This window comes from Engystomops pustulosus, chromosome 2 (genome assembly GCF_040894005.1).
Source record: "Engystomops pustulosus chromosome 2, aEngPut4.maternal, whole genome shotgun sequence".
Lineage (NCBI taxonomy): Eukaryota > Metazoa > Chordata > Amphibia > Anura > Leptodactylidae > Engystomops > Engystomops pustulosus.
In genome coordinates, this window is record NC_092412.1 from 13,014,005 (window position 1) to 13,039,974 (window position 25,970).

The 25,970-nt window shown below is 45.7% G+C and overlaps 2 protein-coding genes across 5 annotated transcripts in view; one reads left to right on the forward strand and one right to left on the reverse strand.

The window, feature by feature from the left end:
- Nucleotides 1–25,970, forward strand: part of LOC140119790 (uncharacterized) — an 822,703-nt gene that overhangs the window by 266,921 nt on the left and 529,812 nt on the right. The window lies entirely within an intron of this gene.
- LOC140116937 (uncharacterized) lies at nt 124–24,055 on the reverse strand. The gene is made up of 12 exons (XM_072133367.1): nt 23,821–24,055; nt 23,547–23,708; nt 23,339–23,462; nt 23,029–23,225; nt 22,625–22,682; nt 16,366–17,411; nt 4,034–4,168; nt 3,760–3,921; nt 3,552–3,675; nt 3,242–3,438; nt 2,906–2,987; nt 124–2,187 (listed from the first exon to the last, which is right to left on the reverse strand). Exons 1-12 carry the CDS (start codon nt 23,929–23,931, stop codon nt 1,175–1,177), a joined length of 3,411 nt encoding a protein of 1,136 aa, XP_071989468.1. The 5' UTR covers nt 23,932–24,055; the 3' UTR covers nt 124–1,174.

Consider the following 25,970-nt stretch of genomic DNA (forward strand, 5'->3'; position numbering starts at 1 on the left):
CAAATTTGACAATTTCTAGTTAGGGCGCATTTATAGCAGATGTCTTTTCTTTTTCCAAGAACAACATTCATTAAACATTTATTCTTGAGAAAAAAATACATTCATATTTAATCATATTATCGCATTCTGAATGATCTCAATACTTTTTTTGTACACAATTTACATTAGGCGATTTTCATGAACAAAATCCAACATTTATTTGAAAGAAATTGATTACAATATAACCCGTGAAGGTAATCTATTGCATAATATGTAATGTAACATTACATATTTGTAGCTCTTAAACTCCTTTTGCGAGCAATACCTTTGTGTCAAAGCTCAGAATTATGTAGGAAGCCAAAAACATCATTCTTAAAAATATGCTCCTCAGTGGAGCCACAGCCTGCTCTAACCCAACGTCACCCACCGACAGCCCTCTCCTCACGCAAGATCCTGCCCCTGCACAGAGGACCTTACACAGAGGACGGCTTCTTCAAGGTGCACTACACTTTGCCTTCACCATCACTGAGCTATTCTGCGGGTCCCTTGGGTTCCACAGTGCTGTTTGTTCACTGGTGTTCCCCAACAAGCCTCAATGGCCTTCACATGAAAGCTGTAGCTACACTGATTCAATGTTACACTACTTGAGGTGGTATTATGGCATAATTATATAGAGGATTTTTATAATCAGGAGAAGAGTAGTCATGGGCTATAATGAGGCCCAACGTATATGCCAATATTTGTATGGCTATTTTTGAAGATTTGATTTGTTTACCCATCCAGCCATTTCCTCAGGTTATGATGGATGAATTTTATGTGGTTTGGAATTCAGTACTGTGTTCCACATGATCATTTGTTTAATTCATACATACACCTTTTAGTGTGTTCAGTACGTCCATTGGAATTACTTTCCGACAAAGAGAACAGTCGCAGCTTTAGTCAGGTAACCTGCGTATGTGCGTTAGTACTTGCCGGACACACCATACAGTCCTGCTCTCCTCATGGATCTTCATAAACAAGTCCCTAATACATTTGTGTGTAGGTTTCTTGGCATCCTGGGCATGCGCATTAATAACCTTAGACACTGAGGATTCAATACTCTGTTCCAGTTTTGATGAAATGTAAAAAGAAAAATTTGTAAGTTATGTATCCACAATATAGATGTATTCTGGAATTATAATCTCCGAATATGATATCAGGAATTCACTGAATTACTAAAGCACGATGCTGCGTTCTTTATTTTCTTTGAGAATGGCTTCTCTCCTGTGTGAATTCTCTGATGTCTAACAAGATATGATTTCATGGCAAAATATTTTCCACATTCTGGACATGAAAATGGCTTCTCTTCTGTGTGAATTCTCTGATGTCTACAAAGGTTCCCTTTCTTTCGAAAACATTTTCCACATTCAGTACATAAAAATGGCTTATCTCCTGTGTGGATTTTCTGATGTTGAACCAGATTTGATGACTGACGAAAACATTTCCCACATTCCCTACATGTAAATGGCTTCTCCCCTGTGTGGATATTCTGATGCTGAATAAGACCCGATAACTGACTAAAACATTTTCCACATTCATTACATGGAAATGGTTTCTCCCCTGTGTGAATTCTCTGATGTTGAATGAGACTAAATTTCTCACTAAAAAAGTTTCCACATTCAGTACACGAAAATGGTTTCTCTCCTGTGTGAATTCTCTGATGTGAAATGAGAAGCGATTTCCTACTAAAGCATTTTCCACATTCAGGACATGAGAATGGCTTCTCGCCTGTGTGAATTCTCTGATGCAATACGAGAAGTGATTTCCTGCTAAAACATTTTCCACATTCAGTGCATGAAAATGGTCTCTCCCCTGTGTGAATTTTCTGATGTTGAACAAGACTTGATTTCCCGCTAAAAGAAATTCCACATTCAGGGCACGGAAATGGCGTATCTCCTGTGTGAGTTCTCTGATGTTGAACAAGACTTGATTTCTCACTAATAAAATTTCCATATTCAGGACATGAATATGGCTTCTCTACTGTGTGAATTCTCTGATGTTTAATGAGACTTGATTTCAAAGTAAAACACTTCTCACATTTCGGACATGAAAACTGCCTCTTCTCTCCATGATTTCCCTCCTCTGTGGAAAGATGTGACTGATTATCTTCTACTTCACCACAAGGAGATGAGGGGGGACGTCCATGGGGACCTCTTGTACTTTCATCTCCTGAAAAATAGTCACGAAATACAATATCAAAGGTTTCCTTTTCTTTTACAAGCACTAGTAAAGTCATTATCGTACAGTTATCTATGGATAGAAAACTACCAACATGTTATTAATAGTAAATAAATAATAATAGTAGTAATTTAAAAAATTGTGCCCCCCTTTCCCTGATTGCAAATTGCCAAGGCTCACATTTAGAGGGCCCTGCTAACCCTAAATAATAGCAAAAATACTCTATTATAGAAACAAAACCCCTCAACCAATGTTTAACAACTTTAAGAAAGTCTGTTATCTCATGTCAGTGATGGTCGACCCTATAGAGACTGAGAGCCTAAACTACAACTCAAAACCCACTCATGTGCCAACACTGAAATTCCAGCATCTGGGGGGTGCAAGTAACAGTGAACGAAGGAGAGAAAATCCAGGTTATGATTGGAGCTCCAATGATAATTCAACCTCTGGTATCTCTAAGGAGCTGGCTGCACACATGTACTCACTAAGAGACTCCAGGGAGAAGAGAGGGCATATGTAGGAATTATCTCCTCACACAGCAAAATATAAGAAATGCTCTTATCATCCAAACTAATCTGACTGACTGGAGGAGGAGACCGGAGACAGATGAGCCGGTGTCTATGTCATCTCCATCTCCTCCCCTGGATGTGACCTCTCCCTGCAATGTATAAGGGAAGAATAACCCACAAGATACATGAAAGGCTCTTACCCTCCTCTGTCACTGATGAGGGGATTTCCTCTCCGCTCCTCCTTCCACCACAACTTTCCTGGAAAGATCCAACATGAGGGACCTGAGAAAACAAGGAAATGTGATACAATCCTCACCTGCAAACACCAGGGCTTATATTATTCACTTCTCCTGCTCTGGACAGAACGTTCCATCCCATAGATTCTACTTACGACAATCTTTAATAGAACTATTTGTAACTTGAACCTACAACATCATCCCATAGACCCTCCACCCACTGCTGCTGGAGAAGGTAAAGGTCAGTAGCTTCATTACATCAATCTATAGAGGATTTACAGGAACCTCAGCTCCACCTACCTGATGATCCAGTGGGATGTATTCTTCTGGTTCTTCTTTAACAACATGGAAATATTGGGGACTGGGACATCTCTCTGGTTCCTCTTTAATATCTCGGGAATCTCCAGGACTGGGACATCTCTCTGGTTCCTGTGTAATATCTCGGGAATCTCCAGGACTGGGACATCTCTCTGGTGGATTTCTCTGACTGGATCCATCTATAGGAAATATACACAGTGACTGATACATTGTCTATATGTGATGATGAGATGATGGAGGAGGTGACCTCACACCTGCTCTGTCCTCTATAATCAGGAAGGTCTCCTCTTACCTGGTGATGTGAGGGGCTGGTGGTCCTCCATCATGATGTCCTTGTACTGGTCCTTGTGTCCTTCTATATACTCCCACTCCTCCATGGAGAAATAGACAGTGACGTCCTGACACCTTATAGGAACCTGACACCCACAATGACACAGTCATCACCCAGACCCCTCCCTTGTGTTATTGTACAATGTCCCAGCATTCCCGGCAGCGCTCACCTCTCCGCTCAGCAGCTCAGTGATCCTGGAGGTAAGTTCTAGGATCTTCTGCTCATGTATCAGTGAATGAGGTGGAGGCTCGGTGATGGGGCTCTGGGTCCATCCTCCTGACACATGGGGGGTCACACACTCACCAGACGACTTCTTCACTACTGTGTAATCCTGTGTATGGGGAGACACTGATCACTACATAGATCCTAAGAATCCTTCACCTCTCCAGTCATTTCCCGCTGTTATTCCTAGAGATAAGAGCCGTGTCCTGGGAGACTCTCACCTCTCCGGTTATCAAGGAGATCATCTCCAGGGTGAGCTCCAGGATCCTGGCCGCCATCTGGTCTCTGTCCTTCTCCCGGATCCCTGGTGGATCATTGATGGAAAGGATCATCTTTAGGAGAAACCTCTGGGAGTCCTGGATCTATAGAACCTGAGGAAACATGACAAGAACTAAGAGCAAACTCTATATGAAGCAATTGTGTCCATGACATGTGTGATGTGACAGATGGGGATTCTCCAGACACTGGAGGGGAGGTCACTGGACTGAGGGAGGAGGGATGGCGCTGGACTGTGCCACTCCTCACTAATAGCACATACTGGACCCCACATGGAGGGAGACTTTGGGGGCTCAGATATTGCCCCCTGTGTACAATGTGTGTGCTCCTGGATCATGATGGGAGTTGTAGTCCCTGCATATAATGTGTGCTCCTGGAGCATGCTGGGAGTTGTAGTCCCTCCACATAGTGTGTGTTCTCCTGGAGCATACTGGGAGTTGTAGTCCCTCTAAAAAGTGTGTGTGCTCCTGGAGCATGCTGGGAGTTGTAGTCCCTCCATATAGTGTGTGCGCTCCTGGAGCATGCTGGGAGTTGTAGTCCCTCCATATAGTGTGTGCTCCTGGAGCATGCTGGGAGTTGTAGTCCCTCCATATAGTGTGTGTGCTCCTGGAGCATGCTGGGAGTTGTAGTCCCTCCATATAGTGTGTGTGCTCCTGGAGCATGCTGGGAGTTGTAGTCCCTCCTCTGGTCACTTACCTCTTCTCTACTCAGTACAGGACACTCTCACACACACTTCCTCCTGCTCACTATCCACTAGTCATGTGACCCAGGAGTGTGATGTCACTTAGGGGGCTGGGCCTACTGCTCTCTATCCACTAGTCATGTGACCGTGGGAGTGTGGTGTCACTGGAGGGGTGGGGTCTTCCGGGAGGACAGGAAGCAGCAGTGTGTTCCTGTGCATAGAGGAAAATTGGTGGATGAAGGACCTGCGATTTTGTCATTAGATCATGTGACCAGTGTAGGAGGGGCGGTGATTGCCTGTTATGAGGGGAATGTGATATGAATGTACGGGGCTCTGGATGAGACAGAGGAGTCTTTAGGGGTCAAAGGGTTTGGGGGCCACGAGACGTATGGACCAAAAAGAAGAGATACATGACACACATACACACTCCATAGCTAGAAAAAAAAAATCCAAAATGTGGTAAAATGAGCAAAAAAATGCATTTACATCACTTCCTTGTGGGATCAGTTTTTTATGACTTTCACTGTGCGCCCTTAATGATATGTCTACATTATTCTTTGGTTTGGTACAATCACAGTGATACTAAATTTACAAATGTTTTATACAGCGTATTCACCTTCCGACGCCCCCCGGCAGGTCTTCTTCTATACAGCCATGCTCTGGTATTGGCTCCGTGTCGGAGCATGGCTGTATAGTAGACCTGCCGGGGGGCTTCGAGAGGTGAGTATGTAAGTTTATTTTTTTCTTGACTCGAGTATAAGCCAAGGTGAGGTTTTTCAGCACATTTTTTTTCTTTAAAAACTCGGCTTATACTCGAGTATATACGGTACTTTATTCTGAGAGGAGATAACTTTTTTTTTTGGGTCAGAACAGGTTCGGTGACTGGAGACCAAGAGAAGGCGGAGATACTTAATGGGTTTTTTAGCTCCGTTTATACGATAGAAGAAAGAACTTCTGATGTGGGTGGTGCTAGTGGGCTGAATGTAGACATGATCCAATCTGATCCAATCTAAGCTCAATAAAATCAATGTTTACAAGGCTCCTGGACCAGATGGGTTACACCCCAGAGTTCTTCAAGTTCCCTAATGCCTGGTGTGGTGCCAAGTGACTGGCACAAGCAGGGCCGCCGATAGGGCAGTACAACTGGTACTGCCCTATGGGGCCCGGACTCTAAGACACTAGGGGGGGGGGGGGGGGCCCGGCCGGTGGGCCGCAGACTGTGCGGTCTGTGCTGCACAATATGTGTGGGGTGGAGGCGCCGGGGGCCGCTGGTTAACCCCTTCCCGACGCCCGCCGTACTAGTACGGCGCGCGCCGGGTCCCGGTACATGGAGAGGGCTCGCGGGCCGAGCCCTCTCCATAGCCGGTAAGTCTTTGCTGCATATTGCAGCAAAGGCTTACCGGTAACACCCGCGATCAGTGCTAGCACCGATCGCGGGTGCTTTCACGGAGATCGCCGCCGGCAATGCTGCCGGAGGCCGCCATCTTGCCGTGGATCACCGCTCCCCGATGACGTCACGGGGAGCGGTGATCCGTTGCCATGACAGCTTCGGGTCTCACGAAGGCCCGAAGCAGTCTCGTTTTAACCCATTCATTACAATGTGCTATCAGCACATTGTAATGAATGAGGAGTAAAATCCCCATATACTGCCATATTGCAGTATGGCAGCATATGGTAGGATCGATCAGACAACTTAGGGTTAAAGTACCCTAGGGAGTCTGAAAAATAGTAAAAGTAAAAAAAAGTTTAAAAAAAAAAAATTATAATAAAAAAACCTAAAAATTCAAATCACCCCCCTTTCCCTAGAACTGATATTAATATTAATAAACAGTAAAAATCATAAACACATTAGGTATCGCCGCATCCAAAAATGTCCGATCTATCAAAATATAATTACGGTTTTTCACTGCGTTTAACCTCGTAACGGAAAATAGCGTCCAAAGTCAAAAATGACATTTTTTTGCCATTTTGGAAAATATAAAAAAATTAATAAAAAGTGATCAAAAGGTTGCACAGTCCTAAAAATGATAGCAATGAAAACGACATCAAAAGTCGCAAAAAATGACACCACCCACAGCTCCGTACACCAAAGTATGAAAAAGTTATTGCCGCCAGAAGTTGGCAAAATCCAAAAAAAAATTTTGTACAGGAGGTTTTAATTTTTTTAAATGTATGAAAACATTATAAAACCTATACAAATTTGGTATCCATGTGATCGTACCGACCCAAAGAATAAATTAGACATGTCATTTGTGGCACACAGTGAAAGCTGTAAAATCCAAGCCCACATGAAAGTGTTGCAAATGTGTTTTTTCACCATTTTCACTGCATTTGTAATTTTTTTCCCGCTTCCCAGTACGCGCCATGGAATATTGAATACCGTCACTGCAAAGTGCAATTTGTTACGCAGAAAATAAGCCATAACACAGCTCTTTATGTGGAAAAATAAAAAAGTTATAGATTTTTGAAGGTGGGGAGTGAAAAATGGAAGTGAAAAAACTAAAAAAGGCCAAGTCGTGAAGGGGTTAAGTGCGCAGTGCGCTGCGTACAGTTCTTTCATGCTTACCCTGCCGCCAGCGTCGCGTCGGTCTCTGCGCGCTTCCTCCTGGGCTGGCTGTGTGATCCCGCGAGATCCAGTGCTGGGTCACAGGTCTCGCGGGATCACACACTGTCTGCAGGAGAAGAAGGCGCGCGCAAGAGAACGAGAAGAAGACCGGAGCAGCCTTTTCCTTTTTGTAAATATATTTTGTGGCTGGGGCCAGAAGAGTGTGCCTTGTCGTAGCAACAGGCCTCAAACCCTGTTTGTGAAAGGTCACTGCGGGGGGCAGGAGGCTTGTTCGGTTTTGGGGTGTGTTGGGGCCCAGACACTTTTGCTGTATGGGGCCCCGAATTTCCTGATGGCTGCCCTGGGCACAAGGCAAATGTTGTGCTAATATTTTTAAAAAAGGCTCTAGAGTTTTGCCAGGCAATTACGGGCCTGTAAGTCCCTTGTTGAGAAGGACCTGGGGGTACTAGTAGATCATAAATTGAATAACAGCATGCAATGTCAATCAGCTGCCTCTAAAGCTAGTAGGATCTTGTCATGTATCAGTAGAGATCTGGACTCTGGGGATAGGGATGTAATATTACCCCTGTACAAGGCATTGGTTCCGCCTCACCTGCAAGATGCCGTCCAGTTCTGGGCTCCAGTCCATAAAAAGGAGGCTCTGGAGCTGGAGAGGGTTCAACGAGAGCCACAAAAGAGGGGACATGTTTTATATAAATAAATGAATGGTCCATACTAAAAAATATGGTGGAAAGTTGTTCCAGGTTAAATCTATAAATAAAAAGACTGTCTCCACCTGGAGAAAACAAGGTTTAATCACCAGAGGCCATTGGCCATTTTTTTAACAATGAGAACTGTCAATCTGTGGAATAGCCTGCCTCAGGCGCTGGTCACAGCAGAGAGCTTCAAGAAGGGTCTAGATGCCTTTTTACGCCTAAATAACATTGATTGTTATGTTATATAGAGTTTCCCCTAAATCCCTTCCTCATCCAATCCCTTCCCTTCCTTGGTTGAACTTGAGGGATGTGTGCCTTTTTCAGCCGTATAAGCTATGTAACATTTTTTTGGGAGGAAACAATATGAAGAAATGGTCCAGCGCTTGTGTTTGGAAAAAATACTTCAGGCTTTTTATTTAGTATTTTACCACAATGAGGAATTATCCTCTTCTAGACATATCTATGTCCACTAGCACAGGAAAATCTCTCTATACCACAATTACAGGCAGTCCCCGGGTTACATACAAGATAGGGTCTGGAGGTTTGTTCTTAAGTTGAATTTGTATGTAAGTCGAAACTGTATATTTTATAATGGAAGTTCTAGACAATTTTTTTTCTTTTGCCCCAGTGACAATTGGAGTTTCAAAATTTTTGGTGTAATTGGACCAAGAATTATCAATAAAGCTTCATTACAGACATCTTACAGCTGATCATTGCAGTCTGGGACTATAGTAAAGCATCCAGAGAGCTTCACCAGAGGTCACAGTGGGCAGAGGGGTCCGTCTGTAACTATGGGTTGTCTGTAAGTCGGGTGTCCTTAAGTAGGGGACCGCCTGTATAATCCTTCCGATTACACCTATAACTAAACGACGCTAGGTGGCAGTAGAGTATTAAAAGTTATCTTTTATTTAGAATTTAACTTTAAAAGATACAAAACATGGGTTCTTTCACTTAGTTTAAGCAATGCCATGGGATTATCTGGAAAAAAGTCTCAGGGGGGACAGCAAGAACATTTGTTTTAAAAACATAGAAAAGGTAGAAAAGTGTAGAAAGATTAAAAACTTAATGCACTAAACGGGAGAGACCTTAGCTGGTGAATATAAAATACTTATTGCATCCTTACTTGCCCGGCCAAACAGAGGTTAGATTGCACCACTATCTTACTATTTTCCTTATCGCTGTGAAATCACTATCTAAGCAATGTATGTATTTTTTTACCTTTCCTTTGGTGCAGAGTTAGATGGTGTGTGCCGGTCACCAGCATCAAGGTCCCAGCCTCGACGCACGTTTCGCCAAACGGCTTCGTCAGTAGGCTGGACATTGAAGTCCACTGCTAGGACACAGTGCTAGGGTTTATGTGATGTCAATACCTTTCTATGGATACTAAATAAAAAGCCTGAAGTATTTTTTCCAAACACAAGCGCTGGACCATTTCTTCATATTGTTTCTTGTTTTGCACGTTGGTCACGTGGGATCCGAGCTGCCGTTTGGGAAGTTTCCTCATGAAGAATCTCAGCGGGTGAGAGCTATTTTCCTTCCATTTCCACACTTTATATAACTGACTTTCATTTTTTTGGGAGGTAGGTAGCACTAAAGTAGCAATTTTTAATTAGTGTTTAATACCCTTCACAATACGGGTACAAAAATTGTATATTTGGTAGGCCCCGACAGACATGGTGCGGGTTTCATCATTTTATATAATAATGAAAATGGAATTGTATAAAGGAATCAGTGATTTTGTGGTATTTTTTAATTTTTATTTATTTCTTAAAATACTTTTTTTTTCCTACACAGGGAGTACCTTGACCATAAAATAGACTGCATTATTTTTGTACTGCAATGCATTGTATCTGTCAGTGATTTACTCACAGTTTGCCTTGGACTGGGCTTAATAGTCCACCACATACATGTCAGACATGGAAGTCTTCTTCAGACCTCCAGCTGCTATGGCAACCCCCCAAAATCAGGTTGCGGGTGGCGGGAGGAGTGGCAGAGGGAGCCCTGTCTTTCTCCTTGGGCTGCACCAATTGTGCTAGATCTCCATGTCGGGCAGACCCAGTATGGAACATGCTGTATGTAACAACCGGTCTCCTTCTGTGGACCACGCTGGTACACAGACCGTGTCAGCAAGATCCAGAGGATGAAATGTTTTGTCCTAATGCGGCAACAGGCTGCTAATCTATTTTGTCCTACGTCGGCAGCCAGTTACTCTAGATATGGGAGGAGATTTATTAGGAGAGCATCTGTTCCCTTATCAGAAGCAGACCCAGGCATAGTAGGGAGGTCATACAGGCACAGGGAGGCCACACACGCACTACTAGTCTCACATCAGGAGCATGCCCAGGTGTTGTGGGGACGTCATACTGGCACATGGAGGCCACACACACACTACTAGTCTCACATCAGGAGCATGCCCAGGTGTGGGGATGTCATACAGGCACAGGGAGGCCACACACACACTACTAGTCTCATCAGGAGCATGCCCAGGTGTTGTGGGGATGTCATACAGGCACATGGAGGCCACACACAAACTACTAGTCTCACCAGGAGCATGCCCAGGTGTTGTGGGGACATCATACATGCACATGGAGGCCACACACACACTACTAGTCTCACATTAGGAGCATGCCCAGGTGTGAGGATGTCATACAGGCACAGGGAGGCCACACACACACTACTAGTCTCATCAGGAGCATGCCCAGGTGTTGTGGGGACGTCATACAGCCACAGGGAGGCCACACACACACTACTAGTCTCACATCAGGAGCATGCCCAGGTGTTGTGGGGACGTCATACTGGCACATGGAGGCCACACACACACTACTAGTCTCACATCAGGAGCATGCCCAGGTGTGAGGATGTCATACAGGCACAGGGAGGCCACACACACACTACTAGTCTCATCAGGAGCATGCCCAGGTGTTGTGGGGACGTCATACAGGCACAGGGAGGCCACACACACTGCTGAGCCTCATTTTCTCTGTGTCATTCCCACTGAAGTTGGTTCAGCCTGAAATTAGATTTTCCAAATTCAGACCTTTGTTGAATGTCACAGTCTATGGGAATAGTCCCTTGGGACTGAAGTCAGTGGACTCCCTGGTTCACCACGGGGATAACGATGCCAGCAGCAACCCGGGAGCGGAGTCTAAGTGGACTCCTGGTCTTCGCCAGAGCCCGCCGCAAAGCGGGATGGTCTTGCTGCGGCGGGGAGCCACCAGATCGCTCCACGGGTGCGACTAGGACTGCGGTGGCAGCCATGGTAGGGATACGGGGCAGGCAGGACCACGGGAAGGCAGGACCTCTGGATGGCAGGACCCCGGATGGACGGCTGGCAGGACCTCGGATGGACGGCTGGCAGGACCTCGGAAGACCACTAGGATACCGGACCGCCACTAGGATAACCGGACCGCCACAAGATTACAGGACCGCCACAGGAATATAGGATCGTCACAGGATTACAGGGCTGCCACAGGATTGTCCTCTGGAAACACTTAAGAATCACGGAGGCGTCTGGAAACGCTCGGGGAGGCTTTCTCTTCAGTAGAATGACCTAAAGATCCGTCAGGGGATGCTGGGCCAGGCTATATAGCAGAGCCGTGATGCCAGCGCCATAGCAGCGGGAGCACGCGGCCTGGAAGGAAGGAGGCACACGGACCACACGCCGGGACCCGAGCGGAGCCAGGAGCTTGGAGAGGTGAGTACAGGCGAGGGGAGCAGGGCAGCACATATCAGAGCACGGGTGCACCCACGATCCGAAACATGGATCGCTGGGGCACCTGTGACTCCAGACCGGGCCAGGGCTGCACCACGGGAGGAAACACGGGTGCATCTGCGATCCGATACATGGTTCTCGGGATCACCGGTGACAGTACCCCCCACCCCTTTAGGGCCCCTCTTATCTTCTTCAGCCCGCTGTTCTTCCTTCTTTGCCTCCACCAATTCTTCTTGGTGACACCTTAAGAGGAGAGCAGGCACCGAGAAGACTTGTAAAGCCGCAGGCTGGGTCGGCTCTTGGCACACCGGAGCGGCTTCAGGGGAGGCCGGTGGAGACTCTGGAGCGGCCTCAGGGGAGGCCGGTGGAGACTCTGGAGCGGCCTCACCGTAGCAGCTTCTGAAAAAGCCGGAGCAGCACTGGCAAGCTGCGGAGGCTGAGGCGACTTCTGGAGAGCTGCTGGAGCAGCACTGACAAGCTGGGGAGGCAGGGGTGCCACTGGAGCAGCACTGGTAAGCTGCAGAGGCTGGGGCACCACTGGAGCAGCACTGGCAAGCTGCGGAGTCACTGGAGCAGCACTGGCAAGCTGCGGAGTCACTGGAGCAGCTATGGGAAGCTGCAGAGTCACTGGAGCAGCTGTGGGAAGCTGCGGAGCAACTGGAGCAGCTGCGGGAAGCTGCAGAGACACTGGAGCAGCTGTGGGAAGCTGCAGAGACACTGGAGCAGCTGCGGAGGCTGAGGCGCCGCTGGAGCAGCTCTGGGAAGCTGCGGAGGTTGAGGCGCTGCTGGAGCAGCTCTGGGAAGCTGCAGAGGCTGAGGCGCCGCTGGAGCAGCTCTGGGAAGCTGCGGAGGCTGAGGCGCCGCTGGAGCAGCTCTGGGAAGCTGCGGAGGCTTGGACGCCGCTGGAGCAGCTCTGGGAATCTGCGGAGGCTTGGGCGCCGCTGGAGTAGCTCTGGGAAGCTGCAGAGGCTTGGGCGCCACTGGAGCAACTCTGGGAAGCTGTGGAGACACTGGGGACAATGGGACCAAGCAGGGCAGGCGTGGAGGCCGGACTTGAGGTTGTTCGAACTCGGACCGGATTTTAGCCAGGAATGTGGTATAGGTTGCCATGTCTGTATCTCCACTCTCCCATAGAATGGTAGCCCAGGTCAGGGCCTCTCCAGTGAGCAAAGAAAAAACAAATGTCGACTTAATGCGTTTGGTGGTGAACTGGGACTGTGGAAATAGTCCCTTGGGACTAAAGTCAGTGGACTCCCTGGACCACCGCGGGGGATAACGATGCCAGCCGCAACCCGAGAGTGGAGTCTAAGAGGAGCCCGCCGCAAAGTGGGATGGTCTTGCTGCGGCGGGGAGACACCAGGTCGCTCTACGGGTGTGACTAGGCCAGCGGTGGCAGCCAAGGTAGGGACACAGGGCAGGCAGGACCACGGGAAGGCAGGAAAACAGGAAGGCAGGACCACGGGAAGGCAGGACCTCGGGAAGACAGGACCACGGGAAGGTAGGACCTCGGGATGGCAGGACCTCGGATGGACGGCTGGCTGGACCTCAGAAGACCACTAGGATACCGGACCGCCACTAGGATAACCGTGCCGCCACAGGATTACAGGACCGCCACAGGATTGTCGTCTGGAAATGCTCAGTAGAATGATCTGAAGATCCGGCAGGGGATGGTGGGAGTTGCCAGGCTATACAGCAGAGCCGCGATGCCACCGCCAATAAGGAGGACACTGGCCCTTTAAAAGAGTCAGGCGTGCACGCCCTAGAAGCGGGAGCACGTGGCCTGGAAGGAAGGAGGTGTGCGGACCAGACGCCGGGACCCGAGAGGAGCCAGGAGGCTGGAGAAGAGAGTACAGGCAAAGGGAACAAGGCAGCACATATCGGAGCACGGGTGCACCCGCGGGGGCACCTGCGACTCCAGGGTGGCACCTGCGACTCCAGGCCACGCCACGGGAGGGAACACAGGTGCACCCGCGATCCGATACATGGATCGCGAAATCACCGGTGACATTGAATATTTATTTTGGTATTCATTTATGTTCTCAACACATTCCACTATGTGATGAATAAAGAATTGCAACTGGAATATTTAATTCATTGAGAAAACATGTTAACAAGGTCCATTGCAGGAGAGGACAAGCCTCAATCTAGCACATAACCGACTTATTGCTGCTCATGTGGATGAACCTTTTGCACAGACGGATACAAGCTACGGGGGAACAATAGATATACCATGTAGTATATACCCAGCAAGCCCCCTATATTATACAGCCTGCCAGCCCCGTGTAGTATATAGCCTGCCAGCCCCATGTAGTATACAGCCAGCCTGCCCCCATGTAGTATACAGCCAGCCAGCCCCCATGTAGTATATAGTATAGCCTGCCAGCCCCATGTAGTATACAGCCAGCCCCATGTAGTATACAGCCAGACCCTGTAGTATATAGCCTGCCAGCCCCATGTAGTATACAGCCAGCCTGCCCCCATGTAGTATACAGCCAGCCAACCCCCATGTAGTATATAGTATAGCCTGCCAGCCCCATGTAGTATACAGCCAGCCCCATGTAGTATACAGCCAGACCCTGTAGTATATAGCCTGCCAGCCCCATGTAGTATACAGCCAGCCTGCCCCCATGTAGTATACAGCCAGCCAGCCCCCATGTAGTATATAGTATAGCCTGCCAGCCCCATGTAGTATACAGCCAGCCCCATGTAGTATACAGCCAGACCCTGTAGTATATAGCCTGCCAGCCCCATGTAGTATACAGCCAGCCTGCCCCCATGTAGTATACAGCCAGCCAGCCCCCATGTAGTATATAGTATAGCCTGCCAGCCCCATGTAGTATACAGCCAGCCCCATGTAGTATACAGCCAGACCCTGTAGTATATAGCCTGCCAGCCCCATGTAGTATACAGCCTGCATGCCCCATGTAGTATATAGCCAGACAGCCCCATGCAGTATACTGCCTGCCAGCCCCATGTAGAATACAGCCAGACAGCCCCATGCAGTATACTGCCTGCCAGCCCCATGTAGTATACAGCCAGCCAGCCCCACATAGTATATAGCCTGCCAGCCCCATGTACTATACAGCCAGCCCTAAGTAGTATACAGCCTGCCAGCCCCATGTAGTATACAGCCTGCCAGCCCCATGTACTATACAGCCTGCCAGCCCCATGTAGTATACAGCCTGCCAGCCCCATGTACTATACAGCCAGCCCTAAGTAGTATACAGCCTGCCAGCCCCATGTAGTATACAGCCTGCCAGCCCCATGTACTATACAGCCAGCCCTAAGTAGTATACAGCCTGCCAGCCCCCTTGTAGTATACAGCCAGTTTGCCAAGCATATACAAAAAAATAAAACTTACATACTCACCCTTTCGATCTTTGGCACAGCTCCTCTTCGGTCTTCTCTCTGCTCTATAAACCGGCAGAGACGTGTCCACACGCACATTGCATTGACGCGCGTCTGCTGGCTACTACAGCATAGAAAAGATAGAAGCGTCGGTGAGGTTTTTAAGCACATTTTTGTGCTGGAAAACTTGCCTTATACACGAGTATATACAGTGATACCAAATATATTTTATTCAGGCTTTACATAATCAAATACAGTTTTATAAAAGAAAGAGATTATAGAGCACTTGTGCCTTTGTTTTGCCTTGGTTTTTCTTTCTTTGCAACTTTTTTTTCAAAGTTCACCATTGGTTATTTTTCTGCAGTGTTCTCCTAGTTATCGCCAGAGTCTTACCCCTCACACCAGTAATACCTGTAGTAAAGGGTTAAAAGTTCTCCCCATATCACCCAAAATTACCACCGAGGTGTTGTACCTTAATTACAGCGATTTTTTTTTTACAGCCATGAGTCAATTACTGAAGAGAAGATTCAAGTTTTCTCTTCTTTCTTGTGACTAACAGCTTGTTTCTTCAGATCTTGGCTGGGCAGACAGGAAGTCCATAGCAGAAGGCTGTCCCTCTCACTGCAGGGAACTCAAACTAAACTGCAAATGTTGTCACCATTTCACGCATACTGTGATGGTACCACCCTACCCTCCTCCTTGCCCAGGGGGCTTCCCACCCTCATCCTCGCCCAGGGGGCTTCCCACCCTCCTCCTCACCCCGGGAGCTTCCCACCCTCCTCCTCACCCCGGGAGCTCCCCACCCTCCTCCTCCTGTATGTATATAGATTTAACAAATTCAATACAGGACATTGCGGGGGCATTCCAAAATTTAAAAAATGTAAAGTCCTTTTTTTTCCTACGTATCTATGCAACGTTTCAGCTCCTACACACTGGAGCGTTTCTCAACCTTAAGAAAGACTCCAGTGCTGTTTTCCTTTTCTTTACTGTATGTATAGTCATCTTGTTTTTATTTTATTACCATTTATTTTACATTTAATTACATAAGCATTTCTTTAACTTTATACTCTAAATCTTGCCAGGTAATGCCAGGATAGGGCAGATCGCAGGAACAACCCACTTATTACAGGGTTGTATATATCTGCACTATGTATGTGTTTTTTACACTCTTGAAAAACACTGTAGTAGAAACATTGATATCATCATGTGGTGAAAAAAATATATCAAGACTTCACTGAATTACTGTGGCGTACTGCTGGATTTTCCCTGTTCTATGAGAATGGTTTCTGTCCTATGTGAATTCTCCGATGTACAGCAAGATATGATTTTGTGGTATAACATTTTCCACATTCAGGACATGAAAATGGTTTTGCTCCTGTGTGAATTCGCTGATGTATAACAAGATTTGATTTCAAGTTAAAACATTTTCCACATTCAGGGCATGAATATGGCTTCTCCCCCGTGTGAATTCTCCGATGTCTAACAAGATATGATTTCTGAGTAAAAGATTTCCCACATTCAGGACATGAAAATGGTTTCTCCCCTGTGTGAGTTCTCTGGTGTTCAATAAGATGTGATTTGTGAGTAAAACATTTTCCACATTCACTACATGAAAATGGCTTCTCCCCTGTGTGGATTTTTTGATGTTGAATAAGGCCTGCAAACTGACGAAAAGATTTTCCACATTCAGTACATGGAAATGGTTTCTCCCCTGTGTGAATTCTCTGATGTTGAACAAGACGCCATTTCTCACTAAAACATATTCCACATTCAGTACATGCAAATGGTTTTTCTCCTGTGTGAGTTCTTAGGTGTCTTTGAAAATCTGATTTCTTGCTAAAACATTTTCCACACTCACTACATGAAAATCGATTCCCTCCATTATGAATTCTCTGATGTTTAACAAGTCTCCACTTCTGACTATAACATTTTTTACACTCCGTACATGGAAATGGTTTCTCTCTAGTATGAAGTCTCTCATGTGTAGTAAGAGTTGATTTGTTATTAAAACATTTTCCACATTCTGGACATGAAAATGGTTTCTCTCCTGTGTGAGTTCTTTGATGTCTTTGAAAATCTGATTTCTCATTAAAACATATTCCACATTCAGTACATGTGAACGGCTTCTCTCCTGGGTGAGTTTTCAAATGTTTAGAAAGACTTGATTTCCTGGTAAAACGCTTTAGACATATTGTACATGAAAACGTCCTCTTCTCTCCATGATTTCCCTCCTCTGTGGAAAGATGTGACGGATTATCTTCTACTTCACCACAAGGAGATGAGGGGGGACGTCCATGGGAACCTCTTGTACTTTCATCTCCTGGAAAATATAACCAAGAAATCAGTATTTTCCTCCGTTACAAACAGACATAAAGCAATGTATATGTAACATACAGTCATCTATGGACAAAAAGAACTAGACATAAGAGGTTTGTCTAACCAGAGATTCCCATCTCACAATAGAGCCGTACCAAACAGTCCTAGAAAACTATATAAACAAGTTTACCAGGTAACCAGATGTGGTTTTTTTACAGCCCAGATGGGCTGTAAAAAAAAAGTTTTCTTATGGTGTGCCACTGGCAGGTTATGGTAGCAGGAATGCTCTAGGTTAATGAAACTTCACAGCTCCTGGAAGGGCTGCACTACACCTCTACACACGTACAAGATTCCACAGTGTCTATCAGCCATATTTTCCTCTTCTCGTTTTTTTAAAACTTAACATGGACAAAGGAAATAAATTGAACACATGAGTGCAGATTGCTTATTAATGTGGGTCACTCGTATTGAGGATTACAATCCAGCACACTTCATGGGTGAGCACTGCTCTTCTCCAATCTCCCCCTCTCTTTTGGCATTGGTACAATATTCAATGATGTAAACAAACATTTGTGCAAGGGATCCCCCATGTACATTTTTGGAAGTGTTTGGATAAATTAGTTATATTTTGTTTAAATTGTGACCCAAATATTGTCAGAGCTAGTGCTTGTGGATGCACCTCTGTGTTCATACATTCTGTGTCTGTGTTTTACATACGGTGCATCCAACACACTGAAACCAGCATAAAGTTACAACTAACAAGACATACCATGTGATGACTGTCAGTGATCTGACATTTTCCAATACTGTAAGTTTTGCCTATGTTAAAACTTGTCAAGTTGGTGGTTTTGGTCATATTTTTACAAATTCCCCACCTGACATGTCCACATGTATAGTTCCCATTGTGGTGGAGCTATGTAACTTTGGACATATTTTTAGCAATGTACATGTTGGGAGACAAAATGTTCCCCAAAGTCTGAGCTCTTTTGGCAGAAAATCTTACCCCCATGCTCATAATGCTATGCTAGTTTGAGCATAGAATCCTGCATTGGAATAGGTAAATTACTTATAATAATTTCTACAATCTTGGTGTAATGCGGACTAAACTAAGTTTATACCAAAGTATAAGCCAAGGTAACTAATTTTAACACAAAACCTGGGAAAACCTATTGACTCGAGTATAAGCCTAGGGTGAGAATGCATTGGTCACAGCCTCCACCCAGTATCTAGCCAGCCACTTGCCCCCTAATATCCAGCCAGCTGCCTGCCCCCCAATATCCAGCCAGCCGCCTGCCCCCCAATATCCAGCCAGCCGCCTGCCCCCCAATATCCAGCCAGCTGCCTGCCCCCCAATATCTAGCCAGCCCCTGTCCCTTAGTATATAGCCTGCGCCTTCCCTCCTTGTATCTAGATAGCCTGCCCCATAGTATACAGCTTGCGCCTGCCCCATAGTATACAGCTTGCGCCTGCCCCATAGTATACAGCTTGCGCCTGCCCCATAGTATACAGCTTGCGCCTGCCCCATAGTATACAGCTTGTGCCTGCCCCATAGTATACAGCTGCAGACCCCTACGGGGAGTATGCCTATATTAAAAAAAACCACACACTCTGTACTCACCTTTCTGACGCCCCCGCAGGTAGTATTTTGCTCTTCTGAAGCTCCAGCTCCGGGTCCCTGAGCACACGCCATACACGGCGGATGTCACGGTGTATGCGTCAGGACCGTGCAGGGAGCCGAAGACAGAGCAGGAGATGAAGACAAAGGAGGAACTGTGGGGGGCATCGCAAAGGGGAGTACACAGGGTTTTTTTCACAGACTCGAGTATAAGACAGGTTTTTTCAGCACATTTTTTGTGCTTAAATACTTGGCTTATACTCAAGTATATACAGTATTTATTTTATGTTTTTAGAGCTCAACCTCTGATAAATTATCTTCCCTCCCCTTCCACTCAATTTCCTAGGTGCTGCCTTGTGATTCATTAGACTTGCTGTTATGATTAAGAACTAAAAAAATTAAAACACATCAACAGACGCGCTCTATTTTTTTTCTTTTTTCATGTGCACGCATATTTTTAACTATATGGATTAAAGCTTTACGATTTTGACCTCTTTTTTTTCAAACCTTACGCTGGAACAATTCTAATTGTCTTCATAAAGCATTACACTGATCCCAACAAACCATATATTTTCCTATTAAATAGAATATGAGTTCATAAGAATTTGAGTAAAAATGCTATAACGTAGATAGGATTATTGGAGGGATGGTGTAAAATTAAAGCTTTATTCAGGAATGTTTGTGTGTTTTTGGTGTTACATATAACATTTTAAACAAGTTCTAGGTTGAGGATTGAATGAATTTATGTAAAAAAAATGTTCCAGAAATATATGACAATCCGAGAGAAAGTGTGCTCCTTGTTCTGGGTAGGAGGGGGTTAACAACATGAACATTAGTTATCATTATCCAATTTAGCAACAGACAAAGTAAATATTAAGTTTATCTGTGAGATGCTTCGAGCCGTTTCGAGTACGCTAATACTAATCTCTAATCATGATTCATGCAGTTCCTGAAGAGCTAATGTGAACAGGATGTAATCTATTGCTAGATCTACTACTGCTATTTTGTTGTCATCCACCAGAGGGAGCTGACGCTGCATTGTTCAATATGAAGCCAAATTCCTAGAAAGTTATAGTAACACTACAATACAGAAATATTTACGATGCTATTCAGTGAATTGTCTTTTAGGAACCCAGTAGTTTCATAGTTTCATAGTTTCTACGGTTGAAAAAAGACACTTGTCCATCAAGTTCAACCAAGGAAAGGAAGGAATTGGATGAGGATTTAGGGGAAACAATTCTATATAACACAACAATCAATGTTATTTAGGTGTAAAAAGGCATCTAGACCCTTCTTGTAGCTCTCTGCTGTCCCTGCTGTGACCAGAGCCTGAGCTCAGCTATTCCACAGATTGACCGTTCTCATAGTAAAAAAGCCCTGTCGCCTAGTGTTTTGTTAATATGATTTTATAATATTATAATGTATTTATATAATGTGTTGTCTTTGTATATATACAGGTGTGATTGTCTCCACATGATTTCTCAGGAAGTAGGCGTTTCCCTCTCTGTGGATTTCTCACAAAAGGGTCTGGTGGACGCACTCACACATGTCATGAAAAAGAGTGGGTGAACCACATAGACATTTACTTCTGTATACCTGGATGTCACCGGAGTGCAAATAAAGAAATACCAATTCATAAGATCTCCATGACCTGGATCCATACTTTTTCGTTTCCTATAACTTTGGATCCCTGGCACCTAGAATCACAGGGGTTTTTTTTTCCATCTGAAAGAAGAGAGTCTTCTCTTGCGATCTCTTCTTCTTATGATTGTGTGTCTTAGTGCCAGGGAACTGGATATATTAAATAGTCGCTTTAAATGTGAATACCTCTGAATCCCTGATATTTTTGGATTTATATAAAAGATGAGATTTTAATGAGTTTACCCTGAAATTATGGCTCCTAGAAGCTTAGCCATATCACATACATACTTGACCATAAAGGTGCCACCCTGTGAGGATTTGGCAGAGAAAGGGTTAAAAATTAATCTAATTTATTACTAATTCTTTTTGAGGTGGTGTCCACTTATTTTCTTAGGAAGGAAACTATACTCCGCTCTCCAGTCAAGATTTCATGGTCTGAGTTTCACAAAATATTGTTATTGTAGGCGAACAGAGTTTTTAACCCCTTCCCGCCGCGGCCCTTTTTTCGATTTTGCGTTTTCATTTTTCACTCCCCACATTCAAAAATCTGTAACTTTTTTATTTTTCCATGTCCAGAGCTGTGTGACGGCTTGTTTTCTGCGTAACAAATTACACTTCAAAATGGTGGTATTTAATATTCCATGCCGTGTACCGGGAAAAAAATTCCAAATGCAGTGAAATTGGTAAAAACACGCATTTGTGCCGTATTCTTGTGGGCTTGGATTTTACGGATTTCACTGTGCGCCCCAAATGACAGGTCTACTTTATTCTTTGGGTCGGTACGATTACGGGGATAACAAATTTGTATAGGTTTTATAATGTTTTCATACATTTAAAAAAATTAAAACCTCCTGTACAAAATATTTTGGGGGGATTTTGCCATCTTCTGGGGCTAATAACTTTTTCATACTTTGGTGTATGGAGCTGTGGGTGGTGTCGTTTTTTGCGGATTTTGATTACGTTTACAATGTTATCATTTTTAGGACTGTACGACCTTTTAATCACTTTTTATAGAATTTTTTTTTTTTTTTAAATGGCAAAAAAGTGCCATTTTCGACTTTGGGCGCGATTTTCCGTTACGGGGTTAAACGCAGTGAAAAACCGTTATCATATTTTGATAGATTGGGCATTTTCAGACGCGGCGATACCTAATGTGATTATGATTTTTACTGTTTATTTATTTTTATATCAGTTCTAGGGAAAGGGGGGTGATTTGAATTTTTAGTTTTTTTTATTATAATATTTTTATTTTAACTTTTTTTTAATTTTTATTTTTTACTATTTTTCAGACTCCCTAGGGTACTTTAACCCTAGGGTGTCTGTACGATCCTATCATATACTGCCATACTACAATATGGCAGTATATGGGGATTTTACTACTCATACACTACAATGTGCTGACAGCACATGGTAATGAATGGGTTAACCCGAAGTAGCTTCGGGTCTTCGTGTGACCCGAAGCTACCATGACGACGGATCGCCGCTCCCCGATGACGTCACGGGGAGCGACGATCCACGGAAAGATGGCGGCGCCCGCGCGCCGCCGTCTTTTTGAAGCCACCGGCAAAGCGATCAGCAAGGAAACACCCACGATCGGTGCCGGCACCAATCGCGGGTGTTACCGGTAAGCCTTTGCTGCGATATGCTGCGAGCCCTCTCCATGTACCGGGACCCGACATGTGACGTACTATTACGTTGGTTTCAAAAAAATCCTGGAATTACCTGTCAGCAAATTAATTCTTCCTAGTAACAACAATAACGAGGAGGTGAGAAGATTCAGGATTTCTATTAGTTGTGTTAAAAGGTAGAAACACTATGAGCCGCGTTTATCACAGCGGAGAACAGCCGGGTGCAGTATAATTGTAACTGTCTATGTCATCTCCATCTCCTCCCCTGGATGTGACCTCTCCCTGCAATGTATAAGGGAAGAATAACCCACAAGATACATGAAAGGCTCTTACCCTCCTCTGTCACTGATGAGGGGATTTCCTCTCCGCTCCTCCTTCCACCACAACTTTCCTGGAAAGATCCAACATGAGGGACATGAGAAAACAAGGAAATGTATCCAGAGATTCTCTTATATCCAAGTGATGGACAGAAACCTCCAGAACCAGGAACTAAGGGGAATAATCTCCTGCAGGAGGAGACGGGATCCACATTCATCCCAATATTTTACACATCAACATCAATGTTCCGGTTATATTACTGCATAACCCGATGTGACCCGATCATGAGGTTGACACCAGGACTTCACAGTGACCAACATCGTCATCCCATAGATCCTCCACCCACGGCTGCTGGAGAAGGTAAGTAGCTTCATTACATCCATCCATAGAGGATTTACAGGAACCTCAGCTCCATCTACCTGATGATCCAGTGGGATATTCTCCTCTGGTTCCACTCGACAGTTGTGAGAATCTCCAGGACCGGGACATCTCTCTGGTTCCTGTGTAATATCTCGGGAATCTCCAGGACTGGGACATCTCTCTGGTTCCTGTGTAATATATCGGGAATCTCTAGGACTGGGACATCTCTCTGGTGGATTTCTCTGACTGGATCCATCTATAGGAAATATACACAGTGACTGATACATTGTCTATATGTGATGATGAGATGATGGAGGAGGTGACCTCACACCTGCTCTGTCCTCTATAATCAGGAAGGTCTCCTCTTACCTGGTGATGTGAGGGGCTGGTGGTCCTCCATCATGATGTCCTTGTACTGGTCCTTGTGTCCTTCTATATACTCCCACTCCTCCATGGAGAAATAGACAGTGACGTCCTGACACCTTATAGGAACCTGACACCCACAATGACACAGTCATCACCCAGACCCCTCCCTTGTGTTATTGTACAATGTCCCAGCATTCCCGGCAGCGCTCACCTCTCCGCTCAGCAGCTCAGTGATCCTGGTGGTAAGTTCTAGGATCTTCTGCTCATGTATCAGTGAATGAGGTGGAGGCTCGGTGATGGGGCTCTGGGTCCATCCTCCTGACACACGGGGGGTCACACACTCACCAGACGACTTCTTCACTACTGTGTAATCCTGTGTATGGGGAGACACTGATCACTACATAGATCCTAAGAATCCTTCACCTCTCCAGTCATTTCCCGCTGTTATTCCTAGAGATAAGAGCCGTGTCCTGGGAGACTCTCACCTCTCCGGTTATCAAGGAGATCATCTCCAGGGTGAGCTCCAGGATCCTGGCCGCCATCTGCTCTCTGTCCTTCTCCCGGATCCCTGGTGGATCATTGATGGAAAGGATCATCTTTAGGAGAAACCTCTGGGAGTCCTGGATCTATAGAACCTGAGGAAACATGAGAAGAACTAAGAGCAAACTCTATATGAAGCAATTGTGTCCATGACATGTGTGATGTGACAGATGGGGATTCTCCAGACACTGGAGGGGAGGTCACTGGACTGAGGGAGGAGTGATGGCGCTGGACTGTGCCGCGCCTCACTAATAGCAAATACTGGACCCCACATGGAGGGAGACTTAGTGGGCTCAAATATAGCCGCATGGTGGGGGGATTATTCATGGTGAATGCGCCAAAAGTGCATGAACCACTTTTTTTCTGGTTTTCTCAGTTTAAAGGGTGTCTGACATAAAATTGCCGGCGAGTGCAGACATGCACCAGAACATATTGTGCATCGTCTTACAGTGTGCACAAGGCAGCCGCAATGTAATTGTGGTGCAAACACTTACTGGCACAGATTGCTTGATAAATGTGGGCCTATGTGTACAATGTGTGTGTGCTCCTGGAGCATGCTGAGAGTTGTAGTCCCTCCATACAGTGTGTGAGCTCCTGGAGCATGCTGGGAGTTGTAGTCCCTCCATATAGTGTGTGTGCTCCTGGAGCATGCTGGGAGTTGTAGTCCCTCCTCTGGTCACTTACCTCTTCTCTCCTCAGTGCAGGACACTCTCTATGTCACACACGTCTCCTGCTCACTATCCACTAGTCATGTGACCAAGGAGTGTGATGTCACTGGAGGGGCGGGGCCTACTGCTCGTTATCCACTTGCCATGTGACCGTGGGAGTGTGATGTCACTGGTGGGCGGGGTCTTCCGGAGAGGACAGGAAGCAGCGGTGTGTTCCTGGGTATAGAGGAAAATTGGTGGCTGAAGGACCTGTGAAGATGTCATAGATCACGTGATGAGTGTAGGCGGGGCGCTGGTTATGAGGGGGTGGAGTCTGTACTGATCAGTGTGAATAATATTTGGTGTAATTTCCCTGAGGAGACCTGTATGTGGTGGAGAATATAGAGTACAGAGTGAGGGGCAGCAGTACAGTATAGAGCATGAGGGGCAGCAGTACAGTATAGAGCATGAGGGGCAGCAGTACAGTATAGAGCATGAGGGGCAGCAGGACAGTATAGAGCATGAGGAGCAGCAGTGCAGTATAGAATATATGGAGCAGCAGTACAGTATAGAGCATGAGGAGCAGCAGTACAGTATAGAGCATGAGGGGCAGCAGGACAGTATAGAGCATGAGGAGCAGCAGTGCAGTATAGAATATATGGAGCAGCAGTACAGTATAGAGCATGAGGAGCAGCAGTACAGTATAGAGCATGAGGGGCAGCAGGACAGTATAGAGCATGAGGACCAGCAGTGCAGTATAGAATATATGGAGCAGCAGTACAGTATAGAGCATGAGGAGCAGCAGTACAGTATAGAGCATGAGGGGCAGCAGGACAGTATAGAGCATGAGGAGCAGCAGTGCAGTATAGAATATATGGAGCAGCAGTACAGTATAGAGCATGAGGAGCAGCAGTACAGTATAGAATATATGGAGCAGCAGTACAGTATAGAGCATGAGGGGCAGCAGTACAGTATAGAGCATGAGGAGCAGCAGTACAGTATAGAGCATGTGGAGCAGCAGTACAGTATAGAGAATGAGGAGCAGCAGTACAGTATCGAGCATGAGGAGCAGCAGTACAGTATAGAGCATGAGGGGCAGCAGTACAGTATAGAGCATGAGGAGCAGCAGTACAGTATAGAGCATGACAGGCAGCAGTACAGTATAGAGAATGAGGAGCAGCAGTACAGTATAGAGCATGAGGGGCAGCAGTACAGTATAGAGAATGAGGAGCAGCAGTACAGTATAGAGCATGTGGAGCAACAGTACAGTATAGAGTACAGGGTGAGGGGCAGCAGTACAGTATAGAGCAGGAGGGGCAGCAGTACAGTATAGAGCATGACGGGCAGCAGTACAGTATAGAGAATAAGGAGCAGCAGTACAGTATAGAGCTTGAGGGGCAGCAGTACAGTATAGAGTACAGGGTGAGGGGCAGCAGTACAGTATAGAG

Coding starts and splice junctions, on each gene's coding strand:
- LOC140116937 (XM_072133367.1), bottom strand. CDS start 23,931: ATGATCCTTTCCATCAATGATCCACCAGGGATCCGGGAGAAGGACAGA. Junction 23,226..23,338: donor CCAGCCCCTCACATCACCAG/GTAAGAGGAGAC, acceptor TATTTCCTATAG/ATGGATCCAGTCAGAGAAAT. Junction 17,412..22,624: donor CTCATCAGTGACAGAGGAGG/GTAAGAGCCTTT, acceptor TATATTTTCCAG/GAGATGAAAGTACAAGAGGT.